At 45.4% G+C, this 20,269-nt stretch overlaps 1 protein-coding gene across 10 annotated transcripts in view; it reads right to left on the reverse strand.

Annotated features, from left to right (window-relative positions):
* The window catches only part of TOM1L2 (target of myb1 like 2 membrane trafficking protein), a 49,695-nt gene extending 29,637 nt beyond the window's left edge, over window positions 1-20,058 (reverse strand). For 8 of the 10 annotated variants that reach the window (XR_014934077.1, XR_014934076.1, XM_015876851.3 and 5 more), the window contains exons 1-4: window positions 19,981-20,058; window positions 3,700-3,784; window positions 2,949-3,027; window positions 1,198-1,347 (exon numbers count right to left, since the gene is read on the reverse strand). Coding sequence is in view for 8 of the 10 variants with exons in the window: in XM_015876851.3 (XP_015732337.1) it covers window positions 1,198-1,347; window positions 2,949-3,027; window positions 3,700-3,784; window positions 19,981-20,032 (366 nt within the window). In the remaining 2 variants the exon portion in view is untranslated. Of the gene's footprint in view, window positions 1-1,197; window positions 1,348-2,948; window positions 3,028-3,699; window positions 3,785-10,915; window positions 10,963-19,980 lie in introns of those variants that run through there. The other 2 variants (XM_085514700.1, XM_085514698.1) reach the window with 2 other exon arrangements.
* Window positions 20,059-20,269: the final 211 nt, after the last annotated feature.

Consider the following 20,269-nt stretch of genomic DNA (forward strand, 5'->3'; position numbering starts at 1 on the left):
AGCAACACTAACAGAACCCACTGACAGGCAACATCCGTAATTCCCAGGCTTTCTATATCAAAAGCCACATAAGCCCAGGACTCAAAGTAATCAACATCCCCTAAGACACTGTAGGAAATGAAGCAGCAGGGGAACACACACACAGTTTCTCCTGGGCTGTTTAACATCACTGCCCCACCACCCACCAGCTCTCCACCCAAGCAGACACCCAGAGCTCAGGTCAGAGACCACAAATAGAGGGACTCTATGTACCCCAGTGAAACACCCACCTTGTCTCCCCACCCAGCCTATTTCCTTTTTGGAAATCACTTATTTACATTGTCATTCTCTAACAATGTCCTGTCTGTGTATCCAAATAACAAATACACCAGTAGGAATTCAACTCCATGTTTCGTCACAGAAATCAGAAGTATATTTGGAAAATTACGTTATGTGTTTGTAAATAGCATCCCAAAAGAAACACTGCAGCAGGTTTATATCATTTTGAATACGCAGTGTCTCTTAGTCTCTGGTATCTGCAGTTGCCTGTAGGAGCTTAGTGATAAAGCTGCCTATAATTGTGAAATTTCCTCCAGCCAGACACCAGCGTTTCCTCGTGTTGCTAATGGTTTGTGGAATTAACACAGCTGTTTATTGTTAAGCTGCACAGAAGGAAAAGTGGCAGACAGGCCAATATCTGAACTGACAGTGCACTTTCACTGCAGAACAACCAGAAAAGGGACAACAAAACCATTTATCTCCTGAACCATCCATCTTTAAAAGGAATTCAGAATACTTTCTGAAGGAGGGAAATGGCTTCATTCAGGGAAACAGACATAGGAAGGTTAAGCGTTCTTCAAATGGCAGCAAAAGCTCTAAAATTCCCTGGCCTCTAATGACAAGCCCATCACAGAAGCAGGTCTGCAGCTTCTAAATTTGACTGTAAAATTGCAAAGCAACCCACTTATCTTTAAGCCCTCTTGTTTCAGAGTGGAGAGTTATCTCTCCAACAAGAATCCAGACTTTTCTCCCTGGATACAATTCCTCTGCATGTGCACGTCTGCTCCTCCCTGCCAATCTGGATATATTGTTTGTTTTTACATATAAAAAACTTGCCACATTTTTTAATGATGACAGCATGTTCAGCGATGCGTAGCACTGCAGCAGACAGTCCTTATTTCAGGCAGCAACATACGGAAGCACAGACAAGCTGTGTACCTGAATCAGTGCGAGTACTTTATCCTGCACAATGGTGGGGGGATTATTCTTGGGTGAGATGATTTTCACCAGAACACCATCTATGAAGTCACGGTTTGCCACTAAGACGTGAAAGCGATGGCCACAGTTCTTCACACAGGTCTCCAACACCTACACACACAAAAACACATTTGTTGTTGGAGCAAAGCTTGATCACACACAGCAGCTGTGTGGTTGGTTTCTGCTTTATTTTTTAAACAAAATAGGAGAGAGAGAGATGGAAGAAAAGATTGTAAGATTTTATATTCTTACATGCTCAGTTCTTCATTTTTTCCCCCAATATGGTCAGAAAGCTTCCTTCCTACACACACACTTTGAAGCACCTTACCTATCATTAACACACTGGGCACTTCTGCAATTCACTTTTGCCTGTTTTCAAGGGAAAGAAATATAACGTTTCTTTCTCTCTAAAGCAGAACTTTCCAACTTGCACAGCTGAGCAGCTAAACACAGAGCATCACATCCAGAGCAGGTTAGGAAGAGGACATCCTGTCACTGTGAGATACTATCTTGCTGTAGCACTCCAGCATTTTCTATGTCGCTGGGACACAGCTGGACCCAGTTGCTCCAAGCTACAAATCATGTTTTTGGGTTGGGAATTCAGGTGAATGATCTTCACTCATTCAAAACACTCCCCTGTGAATGCTCTGGCAGGTTATACTTTGACACATTTTCCCCCTGCAACCTAGCTAGAGGCACCTTCCACTTGCCATTCAACTGCCATGGAAGAACAGCTGTTGATTTTTCTCTGAAGAACATGATTAGCATGGAGATAAATCCAACGCGTCACTTCTCCTTACAGCCATGCCTAATAACTGCTGCAACTCCCTATCTGAGGAGTCTATAATTACTCTCCTACTTCAGCCACTTTCATCAGCTCTGATGACACGGACTCACTCCTGATGAATTTTGCTCTTTCCTGCGCAATGGATAATCTCATGGTTTGGTCCTTGGTAATCTATCAAAATGACAATCCTGCACAGGAAATGGCATGAAGACAGAAAGTACAGTCACGCTTCATCAGGGAGATGCAACAAGAGCTCTGTGAAAGAATCATACAGATCACCTACCCACAGCAGTATAACTCGATCTCGTTATTGCTGCTCATTCCTCAGATTGCTGCGGCACACAGCCCGCCCAGCACCACGCTTTTGGAGTGCTGCATTATCCAGGAAACCCCAGCTCTCCCCAGTAGGAAAGGTCACTAGCAAATTATCTCACACCTTAGCAGATGCACAGAATATAATTTACACTTTATTGAGCGAAATCAGATCAGCATAAATTAATATCAGCCTCCTATGGAGATCCGTTCACAAGACAAACTGTACACCAGCTACTTCAGAAGTTGAAAATATGGCAAGTGCCATATTTCCCACTTGCAAATATAACCACATTTGGGAGTGGAGAATCTGCCTGACATAGCAGATGAGGGTAGTAAAGTCCCAAAGGGTAGGAACTCATATGAGCTATGACTTTCCTCTGTCAGTACTTAGGATGGCTAAGTGCCCAGACAAAAGCAGAAATCAATTGAGTTAGAAAAATGCTAAGCAAAGCTTCCAGTTTCCTCAAGAAAGTGTGGAGGCAACTGCAAAGGGCAGAGTAGTGACTGTTCAAGAGAAGAATGCATATATTCAAAAGAATGCCAGGAAAAACAAAATGACAAAAGAAAAGGGATCTGCCCTTTTGGGGCATTCCAGCCTGCCTCCACTCACCGTTAGAGCCAGCATGACCTCTCTGTAATTTTTGTTCCCATTCAGTCTCTTCTTCAGTGCTCGAATGGCATCCTTTGGACTGAAGGAGAAACACAACATTGTAAAAAGACAGCTCACACACTTTTCACATGCCATACTGAGGGACAGGAATCCTTTATCATTCCTAAATGGACATAAGCATCTGTATTATCTTTAGATAAGTTGACTACAACCAAACTAGAGTCACATAGAATTATGTGATAAGACAAGATATCACAGATACTAAGGTCAGAGCAACGCCTGAGGCCACCAAAATAGCAAGATGCTGATCAAACTAGAAAGACTGACAAGCTCTCAGAAAAAGGCTCAGTGTAACATCAGCTATGAGCTCTCCTGCAAAGTGCAAGAAGCACAGCTTGTCTGATGCTGAAGGAAATGCATCAGAGAAGCTTCTCTGTTCAAACAGATGAAATTAGTAATGCACTGAGATGCATCTGCTGAAACCACAACCCCCAAGGTACAAACTTGATACCCTCTCCAAGCAGACATATTTTTCATGCCAGCCTTCCCAGGCAGACACATAACATTGAATATGCTGGACTTTACAGGGCTTCTCTGTAATGTAGAAGGAGGAAGAAAACCAAACAATTTGCACGTAAACTGCATTTGAGCTACAAGCACCTGCCCCCCAGACTCACTGCACCTCCTCACATGCTGAATGTGAGGTGACTTTGCTCACGAGCCTTTTGAAGTTTGCTGAAATAGCGCATACCCTTCTTCTGTCTCGTTGATAATGTCACAGATCTCCATGTTGAGTGTCCAGTCTTCGCTCTGTAGAGAGCCATCTGTGGCCTTTTCTGTAAAGAAAATAAAATATTTATATGTATATATTTTTCCCACATCTTTCTGATTAGGTACTTCAATCCATATTCTGTGACTCAGATCTGAACATGTTCAGTAAAAGCAATATAGAAATAAACAGGTCCCACCTTTTCCCATTGACTCTAAGCAATGTCCAGCCTTCCTGTACATGCCTATGGATGAGCACAGAGGTTTCCAAGCAGACTCAATTATCCCATACACTCACCACCTTCAGCCTATAGAGATGATCTGTTCCATAAACACTACTACTGTGTTGCTTCACCCATATGCAGAAAGGCTGTAAAGTACAAGGTGAAGCCTGTGGCCAAAGAGACCCAAAAAACAGACCTTCATGGCAATCAGGATCTTCTCCTCCAAATAAGTCTGATTTTCTCTACAGATGCCTGGCATCCAAATAAGGCAAAGAACAGATTTATTTTTTTTCCCCTAATATAAAATAAACCAAGAAAAAAATCTTCTAAATATCTTCATTTAGAAACAAAACTGCAGGTACCATCTTCTCCAGCTATCCTTCTGTCTTTACATCACATCCCAATCTGTCCTCCAGAACAAGGCAGATTTTGTTTTAGAGCACCAGGCTCCAAGGACTTCACACTTCTCCTCTTCTGTTTACCAACAGCATTTTTCCATTAACATTTTTATCGCTGTGACTGTGGATAGAGACGCCCGCAGGCCGTAATTATGGGACATTATCTGGAAAAAGAAAACGTGTCTGGGTAATTTGGGTTTCAGAGACTTGTCAACACCAGCACAGTGGCTAAAGCATCTCCACCATGAAAGCAATTACAGAAGGCTGAGACCAAACAGTGTGCAACATCCACACGGAGAGTGAGAAGCCATCTACAACCAGAAGGGAGACAACACTGACATCAGTGACATTGACAGTGGGGTTGAGTGGACTCTCAGCAAGTCTGCAGATGGCACTGAGCTGTGTGGTGCAGTGGACACACTCAAGGGATGAGATGCCAACCAGACAGGCTGAGCAGCAGGCCCAGGAGAACCTCATGAGGTTCAGTAAGTCCAAGTGCAAGGTCTGCACCTGCATCATGGCAACCCCCACTATCAGTACAAGCTGGAAAGGATGGTGCAAGGCCCTGCCAAACAAAGACTTGGGTGGGCTGGATATTAGGAAGATGTTCTTTATGCTAAGGGTGGTGAAGCACAAGCACAGGGTGCTCAGAGAGGTGGTGCTGCCCCATCCCTGCAGACACCCACAGTCAGGCTGGATGGGGCTCTGAGCACTGATGGAGCTGTGGGTATCCCTTCTAAGTGCAGGGAGTGGGACCAGACGGCCTTTAGAGCTCCTTTCCAACTCAAACTGTTTTGTGATTCCATTACATGACGGAAAAGGAGAGCATTCAGCCCTCAGCCTGCTGTGTTTTGGTTCTGCAGGGGCTCTCCATCACTACGTAACAGTGCTCCAAGAACTGGCATGCCAACCCGTGTGGTTTCCCTGCAGCCAAGCAGCTCCACTGTGGGGCTGCGAGCAGCAAATCTGGGTCAGGCACGCTACGAAGGATGAACGACAACAGCAGCAAGTGCTGAAGAAGAGACTAAAATTAGCTCCTGACTCCTGTTCAAATTAAAACATTACCAAGGGGAAAAGAGCTCATTTCCAAAAGACAAGTGTACGTCTTAAACCCACACAGGCTCCCCCATGTTTTACACTAAAGAACAGAGATAAAAAAATAACATAAAAACAAAGGCAGCAACCAAACGTTGCTGGAGAAGGGGGATTTTGCTCTGCCTCCCTGCAGGGAGAGACAGGAATGAGGTTATTGGGGACCACAGCCCAGCGTTCCAATGTACCCACGCATTGCAGCAGCATCACTTCACTTTATCGTCTCCGCAACGTCGCAATTTTTAGCCATGGAGTAGAGCCACAAACACATTTTGTCAAAATAAACCTTAGCTAAACGGGTTTTACAGGACCAGTGAATGAATGGGCTGCAAGCGCTGCTTGGTGCAGGATCAGCGTTTTCCACAATCATTTTTAAGACGTGATTATAGCAGAACCATAGACTATGAATATTGCTAAGCCGCTGCCTGCTGTCAAACGCTGTCAAGAACACACAAATTTTTTAATATATTTTTACATTAAGAAAACAAATCAACTGCCCAGATTCGGGAATATGGTCTGTTTAAGGCATAGCTTCTCATTCTGCATCACTGTGCTCATAAATCCTTCGCAGCTTGGATGACCACCTCGAGCACAGCAGATGCAGCGACGGGTTTTTTCAATCTCTGGATATTAGAGGGTTTTTAACGTTAAATAGAATGTTTTACTAAGCAGCAAGGACTGCGTGGAAGCGAAGGCAGATCACGTTCTACAGCAATAAAGCTTTATGTGCACTGCGAGAACAAAATGCACCTAATGAAAGCGGATGCTACAGGCAGCTTTGCATGAAGCTGAATTCACAGAAAACGCTGAGCTGCTCTGCCTCCAATCTTCCTTAGAGAATCCCTCCCCGCAGATCCAAAATGCAGTAAATTATAACTACTCGATACCCAGCGCAGTATTTATTGGATATTTCAGATGCGGTGCATCTCCCCAACGCTCCTTCTCAATCAGCAAATAGCCATGACTGAGAAAATTAATGGCATTTTGAATAGAGGCAAAGAATTGGGAAGGAACACCATATAAACCCCACACATACTGCTCAAACATCAGCAGCTCCTCAAGTTTAACCTCACTGAAAGGCATTTCGATGGCACAAGGGACTCTGAGATAATGACCAAAGGAATTCCAGGGTTAAAATGTTCAATCAGAGGAGGAAAAGGGCTCATGCTTAGGCATGGTACCAGCAGCACATCTCCCACATTAAAGCATTGGCACGATCAGGTAAAAAGCTCTCCAAAAACTGTATCTGTAAGAAACAGTGATTGCAATACCGCATAACCAAAAAGGCCAAACTTCAGCGTTGCACTATCTGCAAATCACATTACATGAAAACGAGAGAACTGTGGTGGTTTCTGTCTGAATACCAAAGTCTCCTGAATGAACAGATCTTTGTGTGCAGAGAAATCACAGCTTTCTCTCTTGGGACTTTTCCAGATGTTACTTCAGAGACTCCTGATTCAAACATTTGGGAAGAATTACACACAAAAAAAGCACCTCCTGTTAATGCAGGAAACGTGCACGTTAATGCACCGTGTTACCCAGATCCAAAAGCAAGGAAGTCCTGATTTCAAATTCCTCCCCTCCTTCGGCTCAGAGCTGACTTTCGGTGTTCGAGTGGCATGAAACACCCTTTTTGCTTGGTCTCAGAATTTCAGAAGATTGCAGATCTGAAATCTTAGTCTTATCTCTTAATAGTCCACCTGCCTACCAGGGGTGCTCCAAGACTGAAATTAGAAAATCAAGCTGTCAGATGTGTCACATTTCACTTCGCATAACACGCGGCAGCAAACAGAAGCAGCCACAGCAATGCAGGTTCTTACTGCCATCCTGCAGCTCAGCAGAGCTCTCACAAAAACCTGTCAGCTCAGGTCAAAGCAAAATGCTTTCACAGAATGGACAAAGGCCTTCTATAGCTCGTAGAACTGCTTTACCTCAAAGAATCATTAAAGAATCAACTGTTCTTGTCGCTCTTGCATTCACCAGCTCCTCCACAGCCTGTATGGCTCCAGCAGTGAGCCCTGGGGTAGGACCACAGAGACATGCCAGCAGTCAAAGCTGCATGAAGATGAGACTGAAGCTCCTGGGCATTCATGTGGCCGCTACTGCGTTCAAGACATCTTGCTTTAGAGACACAACAGAATGACACACTTGGATCTAACAGTCCGTTCTTCTTTCTCTGCTTTTGCTTTTAAAACGAGCTACAGACACTTAGACATCATGACAATCAATGGGAGGGCGTGTGTGTGTGCAGGGGGGGGTTCCTTTTATCAAAACGCTGCTATTAAAAAATAAATGCGAGTCACTGGAGATTGTAGATCAAAACTCAACTCCTAAGTGCTCTGCTCCTTAAAAACTGCCAGTTTCTTTGTAAGAAAGCACAGCTCCAAGAGCGGTTTTCAATTAGCCACCTCACTGCTCCAAGTCCTTTTTTTACATTCCTTATTTCACACTGCTCTGAAAATGCTGAGCTTCACACTTCCAAAGAAGAAGGCAGTCAGCTAGAACAAACGGGCTCAATCGGAGCTGCAAAGCATTACAGGAAAACGTGATTTGGGTTGTACTGCTGCAGCTCTGGTCATCCGCTTTGACCGTTGTGATTTTTCAATTGATTTTAGCTATGCTTACATCGAAACTCTTTGGGATGAAGTCATCTATCCTCCGCTCACTGCTTCGCCAGGGTTTCTGGGGCTGAATAAATGAATAATCATAGTCTGTAATGACTGCGGAGTCTACATTAAAACAAAATAACAGGAGAATCTGAGGACACGCATATATGCAACCGTAACCAATTCTGAGCTCAAATGCTTTCTGAAAGCACAGAGGCTAGGAACTGTCATTTCTCCAGTTACCTTCCTGATTTTCTCCTTTTTGAAGCTGTTGCCCAACACGCCAAACTTCTCCAACCCAGATCACACTTACCTGCAAACATGAATATGTAACATGCAATTATTGGGGCTTTTTAAAGAGCACGTGATGTTCACAGCTATGTTACAACATCCTGTGATTTAGATGCAGAAAAGACATCGCTCAACATCCCCCAGAAATTCAGCCTCTAAGGAACAGGACTCCACAGCTGATTAATTGAGCACAGCTGTGCAGCAATTTCAGAAGCAAAGGAAGGTGAATGAATTAATGCATATTAAATAAATATTAGCTGCTGTCTAACAAAGGAGATTTTTCCTTTACACTTGGATCAGAGCATTACCTGACTGAGAAGAAAAGCAGAACAGAAATCCTTGTAATATTACCTGAGTAGGCAGGAGAGCCAGCCAGCCTGAGTTTACAACATCTCATAGGTCTCAATGCAAACGTAGTTTGTAAAACCAGACTGACACTACGACCATCATATTGGACACAGACAGCCTAGCCCAAGCAGTGCCTGCACTCAGATGTTGTTCATCTCAAGCACAAATGAGGGTTTAGTCACAGTCCCTAAAGGCATTTGGAGATTGCATCCTGAGCAGAACAGCGTGTTTCTATACAATAAAGACTTTTGTAAGGAATCTTCTCTCTGAAGTTCCCCCATCAGCAGAAATTGTTGCTGCTGACAGCACACTTCGCTGCGTGATGCGTGTATAAGTAGCTCCCTTCCCAAACAGATGGCTGAAAGACTACTGCTTCTTTAAAGCCAAGTGAAATCCTCCCAACTTCCTCATTTTCAGCTTAAGAAAAACAAGAGTGTTCCATGAACACACACCCATTAAAGCCAACCTGTTGGCTGTGCATACAAATACTTGTCCTCCAGAGCTAGGGCAGCTGGCAGCTCCCAGCTCAAGGAGGCAATGCCACCACTCAGGGCCACTTTTCCCTGATGCTCTGCCTACAGTGATGTGTTTCCTCATCTCTCCCAGCAGGGACCATGGTGACATCCCTGCATGACCACAAGCACTGGGAGCACAGTGCTGCTCCACAACCAGCACACAAGCACATGCTCACATCAGCAATCCATGTGCTAAAGCCTTCCATCAGAAACATCAAAGTGGACTGAAAGGATGCGCTCTGTACTAATGGATTTCAGTGGGTTTAAATGGAGATGTTTACAGGGTGATTTACAGCTGGGGAGCAACAAATCCACACTCCTTTTGGGCACACCCCACCTCCTGATGGATGCCGTCCCATGACTCCACTCTGAGCCATTGCGATCCACCAGGCAGAGCTTCCCAGCATCTTGTTACCGCTGTCCTTCTCTAGATGAGAGGCACAAGAGCATAATTTAAGACCTTTCTGGTGATTTAAATGTTCTCCCTCAGATCTGCCCTTCTAAATTAGACCGTGGCTGCTATAACATGGCTCCATTTAGGAGAACTTACCAGCATGGAGCTGCTTAAACTCAGTGCACGAGGGCAGCCACGTAAAGCTGCTCCTTTGGCCACGGAAAGGCAGACTGTGTTGTATTCCCAATCACACTGACACGTGGCCACTTCCTCAGTCAGAACTTGGATTTTAGATTTAGGATTTTTCTGTTGTTTTCATGTACCCAAGGATTTTGGATCATTGAGAGCAGCTACTCTGAGAGTTCTTTAATTGAGAATCTCAGCTATTAAAACAGTGCCACCCTGAACAAACACCAAAAGTACAGAATTAATTAATAGCTCAGTCTATGGCTCTCCCCCACTGAAAGCAAGAAGGAAAGTGGGAAATTACCCACAGATGCTGAAATATCTTCCAAATATCCCTTACGAGCTGGTAAGTTTTTCTTGCCAAGAAAGACAACTCACTGCAGATGATCCCCATATATGACAAAAAGCCAAAACAACAAAACAAACCACAGCCACCATTTATTTTAGCAGCCTTAACTTGCAAACCTGAGGGAAGGGGCAGCTGGAAGCGGTGATGTCTCTCTCAGCCTCATTGTTAGCAAGCATGCCCAAAGGCTCTGTTGCAGCAGATTTGCTTTTCATAAGACTTGCACAACAGCAGCATTGCAGCTTCTCACAAAGTGTGCAAACAGCTTCTGGAAACGTTACCAGCAAACAATGCAGAATAATGGTATCCTCTGAGCAGTACAAGGCTGCACAGTGAGGGGCAGGCAGAACCCAGGAGCCAGGCAGGGCAGCCCCACACTGCCAAGTCCCAGCAGCACAATGGAGCGTGTGCTGCCCCATCCAATGCCATCCAGCAATGCCAGGTGAGACTGGAAGAAGTCTGTGCAAAGTTCTGGATGATCAGTGTGTCAGTGAGCTCTGTTTGAAATCTATCAGCTCTTGATGGCTAATTTTGTACTACACGAGTAAAGCAAGTTCTAATAACTCACTTGGGACTTCACTCCAGTACTTACAAGCTACGTGCTTTTCATATTCATAAAACAAAACTAATTGCCTTTCATGGATGAAATGTTCCAAGAATTTTTAATCCATGGCAGCTGCAAACTCTAAAAATCCATCCCCGTGTATTTAAGACTCTCCCTCCCACCCACTCACGTGGAACAAACACATTGTTTGCTGCAAACAAACCATACAGTGACAATAACCCACCAGGTTCCTACCTTAGTATTCTTTTGCTTTTTTTCACAGGTTACTCCTGAAGTCAATTGCTCATATTCTCACATACTTAAAATGAACTGAAAACATTAATTATGTTTAGTGAGGGGGATAAAATATATATATATAATGAAATCTTTCAATTCTACAGCAGTTACAAGTTTACCCCTTAACATCAGCACGCTACAGGCAGATTTTTAAGCAAACATTCATATCAGCTAATTAAAACGTGTTACAGACAGAACAAAACACATGTAGCATGGGGCTGTCTCACACACATTCCCATACCCAGCACTCCTCTGCATCTCTGGCTACAAAGGTGAGAGCTGTGTCCTCTGCACCACTACAGCAATGCCACATGTGGGACAGAAGCAGGCAGACAGAAGCCTGCAGCTTTTGAGGGCTGACAGCTCACGTTTCCTTGTGTGAAACGCTTCCATTTGCTTTCCAGTTCTGCACTCTTAATTCACACTGCTCTGCAAGATGACAGCAGGGCTGCACAAGAGGCAGCCAGCTCCTACCCCACTGAAATTCTCCCAAACCTCCGCAGCTTGAAGCTCAGTGCCTGGAAACCACTAAATGTTCACTGCAGGAAGAGGGGGAAGCTGGCTGCTTTCTGCTAGGTAGCAGGGAAAGCTGCTGCCAAGGCTGCTCTCATTGGAAGTGCCCCAGTACCAGCTGCCCCATCCAAGGAGCCAAGCTCACTCTTCCTGCAAAAGCTGAGAGCTAAATGCTTCCAAGTGATCCAATCAGCAAGTGTAGGAGCAAACCAGGCAACAGGATGTATGAGAGCAGTTCTGTCCTGCATGGGCAGAGAAACTTGTGTTTCTTGGTCCCGTTTCTTATGCATCACTGCTGTAGGTAACCCTGCAAAAGACTGATAAATAGAAAATGTAAATTCTAGAAGGTCAGATCACATACGTTGCACTGTATCTGTTAAATGACAGTGGGTTGTGAAATTAATACTAATTTGAATGTATCAGAGGATCACAGTGTGCTTCTTGGTAAATAAACATATTGGTCTTTGGATGGTTAAAATTCTGACTAGAATGCAGATTCTGAGCATGTATACATGGCCTATTTATTGTATGCAGCAGGGAAGCAAATCCCAGCAAATGAAACGGGCTGACCCAGCGTGTTCTGACAACCGCAGGCTACGGGCAGAAGGTCACACCGCAGTGTGAACATCCACCATCTCCTGCAACCTGCAGGGACCCAGCTCTGTTTACAGCTCGCTTATCAGCAGTGCTGGAGGAAAGGCAATGCCTCACCTACAGGGAACCTCGTGAGTGCTGCTGCTGCTTCTACTTGGGATGCCCATGGGACCCAGCAACTGGGGACAGCGAGCTCTGCCAGCTCTGCTTTCTGACTGCGGCTTCTCCTAGCCATTCCCTGCTGCTTTGGCACTGAGCAAGACCTCCTCAGCTTCTTTTGGGCCCTCCAAACAGCAGGTTGCTCCTCATGTGACTAGAAGCCACACAGTGATGTCTCTTATGAACGAGTGCCCTGCAGATTGGTGACAATCCAGTTCTCCTTGGTGACCGTCAGGCCTGGAGACGCCTCTGCACACCAGTATGCACGCCATGCTTTAGGGAATGCAATGCATGAAATACCTCTCCAGCTGCAGCAAGACCACAAGACCACTGGCACCCTTTAAAGAACCTGCCTGGCTGGGGGCTCTACACCATGCACAGACTATGCCAAGCTACTGGCATAGATGGGTTGCAAATGCAGTTTTAATTACAGGAGCTAAAGCCCACACGTGATCAAGCTGCAGTGTCAGAAAAACCACCAGAACTCAATGCCGACCCATTTGAGTTGTTTGTTGAACTTTAATCACTTTCCAAGTCTGACAGCTGCTCAAACTTAATTGCTCATTATGCTTGTAAATAAAAACTGATCTCACTCGCTGATTAGCCAACCATCTTACAGTTGCCATAACAACTTCTTGTCTAATAAGTGATTTCAGATTTCCCATTATTTGTACTAGTGGAGAATTTCACAAAGGTCTGAGATCGCTCTTTTCACTAAAATATCTTTCTAATTAGAAGAGAAAATCAGTAGAGAAAGGGCAGCTCGAAGATCATTTATTTATTATAGCGGCTTAAACATGAGATTAGGGTACCCCAGAACCAAATATATGCTGGATCTTGCTTAACTCCTATCTTACAATCCTCCTATTATCATTCATACTCGCACCCCATAGCAATCAGGAAAATATCAGCCAGCATTCAAGCTGTAATTAGTCACAATGCAGAGACCAATTTCAAGATTTGCTCTATCGGATACATTCCAGTAAAGTCTGGTGTTGTTTTTCACTCCTAATCTTCAATTAGGAACCCATTAACTGGTTAAGTTCCTTAACAGTGTGTTGCCTGAGATTGGCGCTTGACATCTGGGGCAGGATTACTAATTAAAGCCTTACATGTGTCTGAAATAAACTCCGTACCTTGGTAAGTATTTGGCCATCACAGTTCAAGTAAAAGGGCTCTGCTGAAACAAACAGATGTATTTGGAAGCCTGAGAAGACCAAGTGGTGGGGAGCTGTAACTGCTGCTGGCCCGCAGGCATGCTACAGAATAAAGACCTTCCAATTTTGCTGGCAAAGCTGCTGAAGCTTGCAGTTCATTTAATCTGCTCAAGGTAGCTCTTTGTGCATATAGGCAAGGAGGGACGTCCTCTTCCTTCCAACAGGGAAATAAATACAGTAAGCTGTAACTAAGACGTAACTCAAGTTCCTGAAAAAGTCAGGAAATACCAGATTTTTTAAAAGATTTTTTTCCCTGCATTTATTCATCTGCACAAGAGGTGTGAATTCCTCAGTATCTGGATCAAACACAAAGCATGCCTTACTGAAGTATTCCGTGAAAATACAGAGGATGCAACGTGTCCAAGTTAAAAAAATCCTCAGCATTCCTGACTGTACTTGGCAAGCAACAAAGTCTTTCTCACCTAAGATTGAGAACCTGGTGCTCTGCAAAGTCCTCCTGGTTCCAGCACGGTTTGTAACACCAATACATGCCTCTCCCTTACACATGGTTTCTTTGACCTGAATTTGAACAAAGAATTCCCTCCCAAAGTCACGTAAGCCAGAAGGCTGCCGAGGAGCAGCTGGGAGCAAGCTGGGAGAGCTCAGGGAGCACACAGCCTTACAACTACCCAACCATCCAGCGGGTCTCCTTGGATCAGCTCATCACCTACTGATGCTCCCTGAAAGTGAGCTTCAAGCAGGGTCTCTGAACAGACAGAGGTGCTAAATATCCTTCACAGAGCTGTGCCAAGAGGTAGCCAAACACATGGGGTTACATACAGGTGCTGGGGAGCAGAGCCTGCATTGCCCAGCTCCACATGCTCAGGAACCAGCAGCTCCAAAAAGGCCCTTCCCAACTGACAGTAACTAAAAGGAGCAAGCAAAACAACTGGGCAGCACTGCCTGCAGAATGACTAAGCAAACACTAAAGGCAAGGCCTCAGAGATGGGCTTTTTAACCTCAGCAACAAGTTTCTCCCATGCAGAAAGCTGGCATTTCCCCAGTGGGCTGCAAAGGAGCAAAAGGCAGCGGGCTGACCCTGCAGAACCATCCCACAGATGAGGGGAAAAGCTGTATTTCTTGGGCCTCTGGGTCTGCTCTGTAGCACTGTGGGGCTCTTAGCACACTTCCCTCCAAACGGGTCTGCTTTTTAATCGCTCACATGCTACACACATTTGGAGACCAAAACGCAAAGCCAAAGTGTGACGTGCTTTACCCAGAACCAAATGTTCATCACCAGATGAGGACAGAGGCTGCCAGGCCCCGCAGCCCCCGGGCTGTTCCCATGCAAGGTCACCACGCGGCCACTGCTGCCAAATGTGCTGCTGCTCCTCTGCAGGCCACGAGCACAGAGGATACAGCAAATGCCTTCATTGCCTTCAGAGGATGCTACATTCAAAACCCAGAGTGGGTTATAAAACCAAATGAAGGGCGGGCTGATTTAAAGGCATTCTTTATTCTGCTAAGGAGAACGCACAATAGGCTTCTTCTGGTGAAAACTGAACGGATGAAATCTGGACCGTGCGGCTTTACTGACCGTGTGGCTTTAATTACATTGCAAATACATGGCTCAAAAAACTGCTGAGTACATGCACAGAGTGCTATCAAACTGGGAACGGGCTGTCTTCATGCTGCAACCCCTCACGTACACACTTCTATTAGAAGCATATGGAATAGACATTTAAGTGTCCTGTGCTGGAGGAGATAAAACTGCATTACTCAAAAATACACGCTATAATACCTTCATGAACTACAATCTGCTTTTGTGGCTATAAAATAAATCCAGTCTTAGGAACCCAGTATTAAATGGTATTATACTAATTATCCAGCTTCACACATATATGTAGTTTCTCCAAGTTTCCAGACTCATGACTCAGTATTTATTTGCTTTTAAAGAAGCAAAGATATCCATTCTCATATTTCATGGAGATTTTCCTTACAACATAATCCATTATCATGAAGTGAAAGCAGATCCAAATAATCTTATAAAACTAAAAGCATTTTATCAGGCTCTCTTCTGCATGACAGGCACAATTCCATACAAACAGAGGGGGCTGGATGGTTAACAACCACCAGCTTTTAGTTGGTGCAAATGGACTTAAACCCTGAGGACAGCACATCCTGTACACTCATCATCACGGGCAATGCGAACAATCACCTTTAGGATGCAATAATGCAATCCATGAAGAGGAAGGTGATTCATTGCCCAGCAACATCCCTCAAACACAGCACGTGAGCAGTCCCAGAGCCTACAGTCACTGCTGTGCTCTCTGAACGCTGCATCTGGTCTTACAAAAATACTCATCTAAAAGATAACTTTTACTTTCAGCACGGCAAAATGGAAGTTAATTCTGAGGGTAACTAAGGCAAATGGGGTATGTGAGCCACAAAGCATGGGGTAATTCTTCCTACAGCATCACAATGGGTTGATCCCTGTAATAAATCCATCTCTACATGTAGTTATTTAGTTTGGAACCACTTTGCTGTTTGAAGATTCACACAGATCTTAAGACGTGTGAAACCTGAGGAAAGATCTAAAGTGTTTTTTAGGAAGAAAGGAAAATAAAAAGTGCCTACACACCTTTCTCATTAAAGGGAAAAAAAAGGTGTGGGGGGGAACAAAGCAGCAGCTCTGGTAACAGCACCACATTTATTGTTGGTTTAACAACTTCAAATGGAAACCGCAAATGCTCTGATAAAAATCAATTGAGCTGCCTCAGATTCAGTAAAGTGCCTCTGCATCCTTTGCTGAAACCCTGTAGGCTGCTGAAACCATATTCCTCATGAAATCACTGCACCATCATGCTCTGAAAACAGGCTCCTAGGCAAGCGCCAGGACAAATGTCCCCCCATTCAAACCCCATTTTCCCAACAGGAGCCAAGATGCAAGCCGGCATTTCCCGATCAACAACAGCCTCACCCCAAAGGACATGTTAATTTCTAACACTTTGTTAAAGATTAACTTCTAGGTCTCTGTGCAATTCAGGTCTGTTCTGGGAGGCTGAGAGCCAACCAGAAGGCAGCTTCAACAGCACATGTGCCCATTATATGAGAGCCAGGACCCAAACAGAGCACATCTGTCTGTCCATCCATTTGTCCATCCACTCATGGTACATCACACACAGCGCTACTAGGCTCAGCCCCTTGCACACAATGGGCTGGGAAGTGAGGAAAGAGCTTGGGTTCACATACCTGAACACTCCCCTGAAGTGCTCCCAAGGTCTCTGGGGTAACAACTTACAATAGATGTAACTGGGTTTGCTCTTTCCTTACATGTAAGCCATGCAGCCTATACTAAACAAGCAGAGTCAGGAAAAAAAACAAGTTACCAGCACTGCATACACTTGTAATTCATTCTGTTTAAATCATCTAAGAAGTTTGCACTAACCTACAGTGAGGATATTTGCTCTGGTAACCTTGAATAGAGTGGTGACACTTTAAAGATGGCTGCCTCAAAAAAGAAAGATAAAAATGCAATTTATGGCGGGATGTTGTATCTCAAGGTAAATTCCTGCTATTGTGATTTGTGGCTTTCCCTGCAAGGCAGCCTCTCTCCAGATATCAAGCATTTTGTCTTCGGGATTTAACTACACATCTGTCTCCATTCTTCCTCCTCACTGGCAGGGACCTTCACAGGGAGCTCCATCAGGACGTGCTGACCTCAGAATAAAGCAATGCTGCAAGGTGACCCTGCAGACTTTTGCATCTGGTGGGATGTGGAAAAGCTTCATCCACTCACAAAGCCTTTGAGAAGGTGCTATGTAACCTCAGATGATGTTTTTAGCTTATGCATAAATATTGCTATTAGCTCCCCTTCCTTCAATAGGTAAAAAGCAACATGGCAAGAGCAGAACAGTGTTTAAGATATCAGGAATGCCACAACACGTGCCTGCTTCAACTAACAGGCCTCCCAAAACAGCTTGGCAGGGACCTTGCTAGAGGCAAAGGGACAGCTCAGCCTCCACAGGTCAAAGAAAGCATTAGAGGAAAATTAAGTGAGGTTTGTCCTTGGTAGCAGTGGTGGTGTTTCACACAGGCGGTTTTATCTGCCAACCAGGTTTATCAGCCAGCAGAAATCAGGTGGCTTTCAGAGACATGGAACCTGGCTCCCATCTACACTGGCACTTTAGATGCAAGAGACTCAATCCATCTCCATTACAAATCCTCTGAGCTCATCCTAGCATTACTTTCTCACATTAAGCAAAAGAGTTAACATAAAAAGGCTGCCTGGCTTCAGACATCATCCAGATAAAGAGGAAAAGGGAAAATCCCATGTATTACCTCCCTCAGCACTCCACAAACCTTCTCTGACATATTTGCTCTTCTAGACCTAGCATTTATGCAACAATGTTGCTTAGTCCTAAGTAAACCTTCATGAGATCCTCTGCTACTTCCTGGTGCACTGATGGACTCACAGGACCCTCCGTGCTTCTTCCTTATAATGGATACTATGTTAAGTGCTAGGTCCTGTTTGAAAACATCATAACCGTATTTTACACGGTATGTTTAAACAGCAATACTAAATTAGTTAATTACCTTCTTTGAAAGTACAAAGCAACGTAAGTGAGAATTATATCCTACGAGCTCATTGAAAAAAAAGAAAGCAGTGGAAACACTGTGCAAATAGCACCGTCTGTGAACAAGGCGTGCTTTTGTCTTGCTGTTGTCTCAGGAAACTGGCACTGATATGAGAAGCAGAAAGAAATAATCTTCCAAAATAAAACCTGCAGCTCTGTCTTCCTCCTCCCCCCCCGAAAAAAAGGGATGGAAAAACCTTGTTAAAGCGTGACTGGATTTTGCAGTACAGAAGCTGTGCTCTGAGCCCCTCACACAGACCTAACCTGGATCCCTCTGAGCTCTGTGCCAAAAACCTTTATGTTGGCTGTGACTGCTCATTCAAAGAGAGCAAGGGGACATAAGAGCTATGCAAACCTCGGCACTCCAGAGTTAGAAAGGCAAGAGGCTGGAAAAGCATATTCTACCATTAAAACCTCTCAACAGTAATTAAGTCCTAAGGAAGCCCCTTTAAACCACTTACTGAGGCTAAAAGAATCTGACAATAAATAGATCAGAAATTATAACCTTCAGTTAACAATGCCTGATGCAGAAGGCTTGTCCAAGCAGCCAGCTGTCTTGGCAGATGTTATCAGATGGCCAAGCACAGCAATGCAAATTCACTTTAAAAATCATGGCTAACTTTCACTTTCCTCACTTTAATCCTCAAACTCTCAGCACTTCTCTGCCTAAGCAGAACAAATGAACACCTCTGGTAGCTAAAGAAAAAACAGCACGATATATGGTCTGCACAGTCTGACAAAGCAAGAGTCCAGCCACCTTTAAAGCATGTGAGACTCACCCACTTAAAGGCCTTGAGCTCTGCCATGGGCTGTCTGCACATGTGGGTGTGGAGCTGCTAGAAAGGAACTTCTGGGTTTTGAGGCCATGAGCAGCTACTCAGCAGTACATTTCCACTTTAATTCCCAAAGACACGAATCTGGTGTTTCATAAGTTAATGCTGGATAGCTATAGCCTGTACATGTTATTCTACATATAACCATTAGGTAAGTCATCAGAATTACTGCTGTTTACAAAACAAATCATGGAAACTGGGAGCATGGTTTCACCGCAAGGGACGCCAACACAAGTGCATACAACTGAGCATTGTCTTGGCTCCTGGGACCATATGCAATGGTCCCCATGCTGCAGAAATCCAAGCCAGTTTGCTCTTCTTTCCCACCACGACCTGGGAGAGCTTGTATTCCTTCAGGGTATGTGAGAAGCAAGTGGGAAGCTATGACAGCCGCAGGCAAGTGCCATAGCCCTGCAAGAATGGAACTCAGGCCTTCTCCTGTGGCCCCAGCAACCCAGACCAGAGCCAGAGCTGTCACAGCTAAGCACGAATACACACGTAGGAGAGAAGGGGCACACACAGCAACGCAGCAAGCACTTGGCTGGCCCTGCAGGGGGGGGCACATTCACAACAACCTGCCCAGCGCCACCAAAGCATGAGGCCAACCATAATCCAAGTGCTGGGCTGAAAGGTGTGTGTGCATCTCTAACCTGCATCGCACTCCCATCAGATGAGCTCCAGCCCTTGGGGATGAAGGCAGCTGAGGCAGCACAGGGAACGTGCCCCCTGCCATGGCCCATATCTCCATGGCCCCCTGCAGGCCTACAGCCCTTCGCGACCCCCGGAGCCCCCACGAAGCCCTACAGCCCCTCGGAGCTTCCATGACACACTGCGGCCCACACCCGAGCCCTTCCAAACCCTCACAGCTCCATCAGCCCCCAGTTCCACACTCCTTCCACAGCCCCAGAGATCCCCCCCATCACAGACCCCTCCCATCTATCCCACAGCCCCATCCCGTGCCCCCCCGGCCTTCAGAGCCCCCATAGGCCGCCACTGCCCCCTCCGTGCCTCTCTATGCAACCCCACAGCCCCAAGGACCGCACTCCCCGGAGGCCCCCAGCCCCTCCGTTGTCCTCTCTAGCCCTCAATGCCCTGTGTAAGCCACACTGTAATCCACACTGCTGCCTTACCGAGGCTCTGCCCCACCGGGGTGCTGAACGGGTTCCCCAGCAGAAACTCCATCTTGGGATGACAACAAACAGCGGCCCGGCGGCCCTCCCTCCTCCTCCCCACCCCTCCCTGATTAGCAGCCACGAGCACCAACCGCCGCTCGCTTTGCCGGGCAAGGCCCGCCTCCTTGCAACCCATTGGACGGTGCTCGTAAATTCCGTGATACCATAGGTTGAAGAGTGTGTCAATCACTGTCAACCGACGGACCCGCCCCCTCGGTAGTTCCGTCCTTTGCCACGCCCCTCAGTT

The sequence above is a fragment of the Coturnix japonica genome, chromosome 13, assembly GCF_054131305.1.
Source record: "Coturnix japonica strain WE chromosome 13, WE-NBRP24, whole genome shotgun sequence".
NCBI classification, from domain to species: domain Eukaryota; kingdom Metazoa; phylum Chordata; class Aves; order Galliformes; family Phasianidae; genus Coturnix; species Coturnix japonica.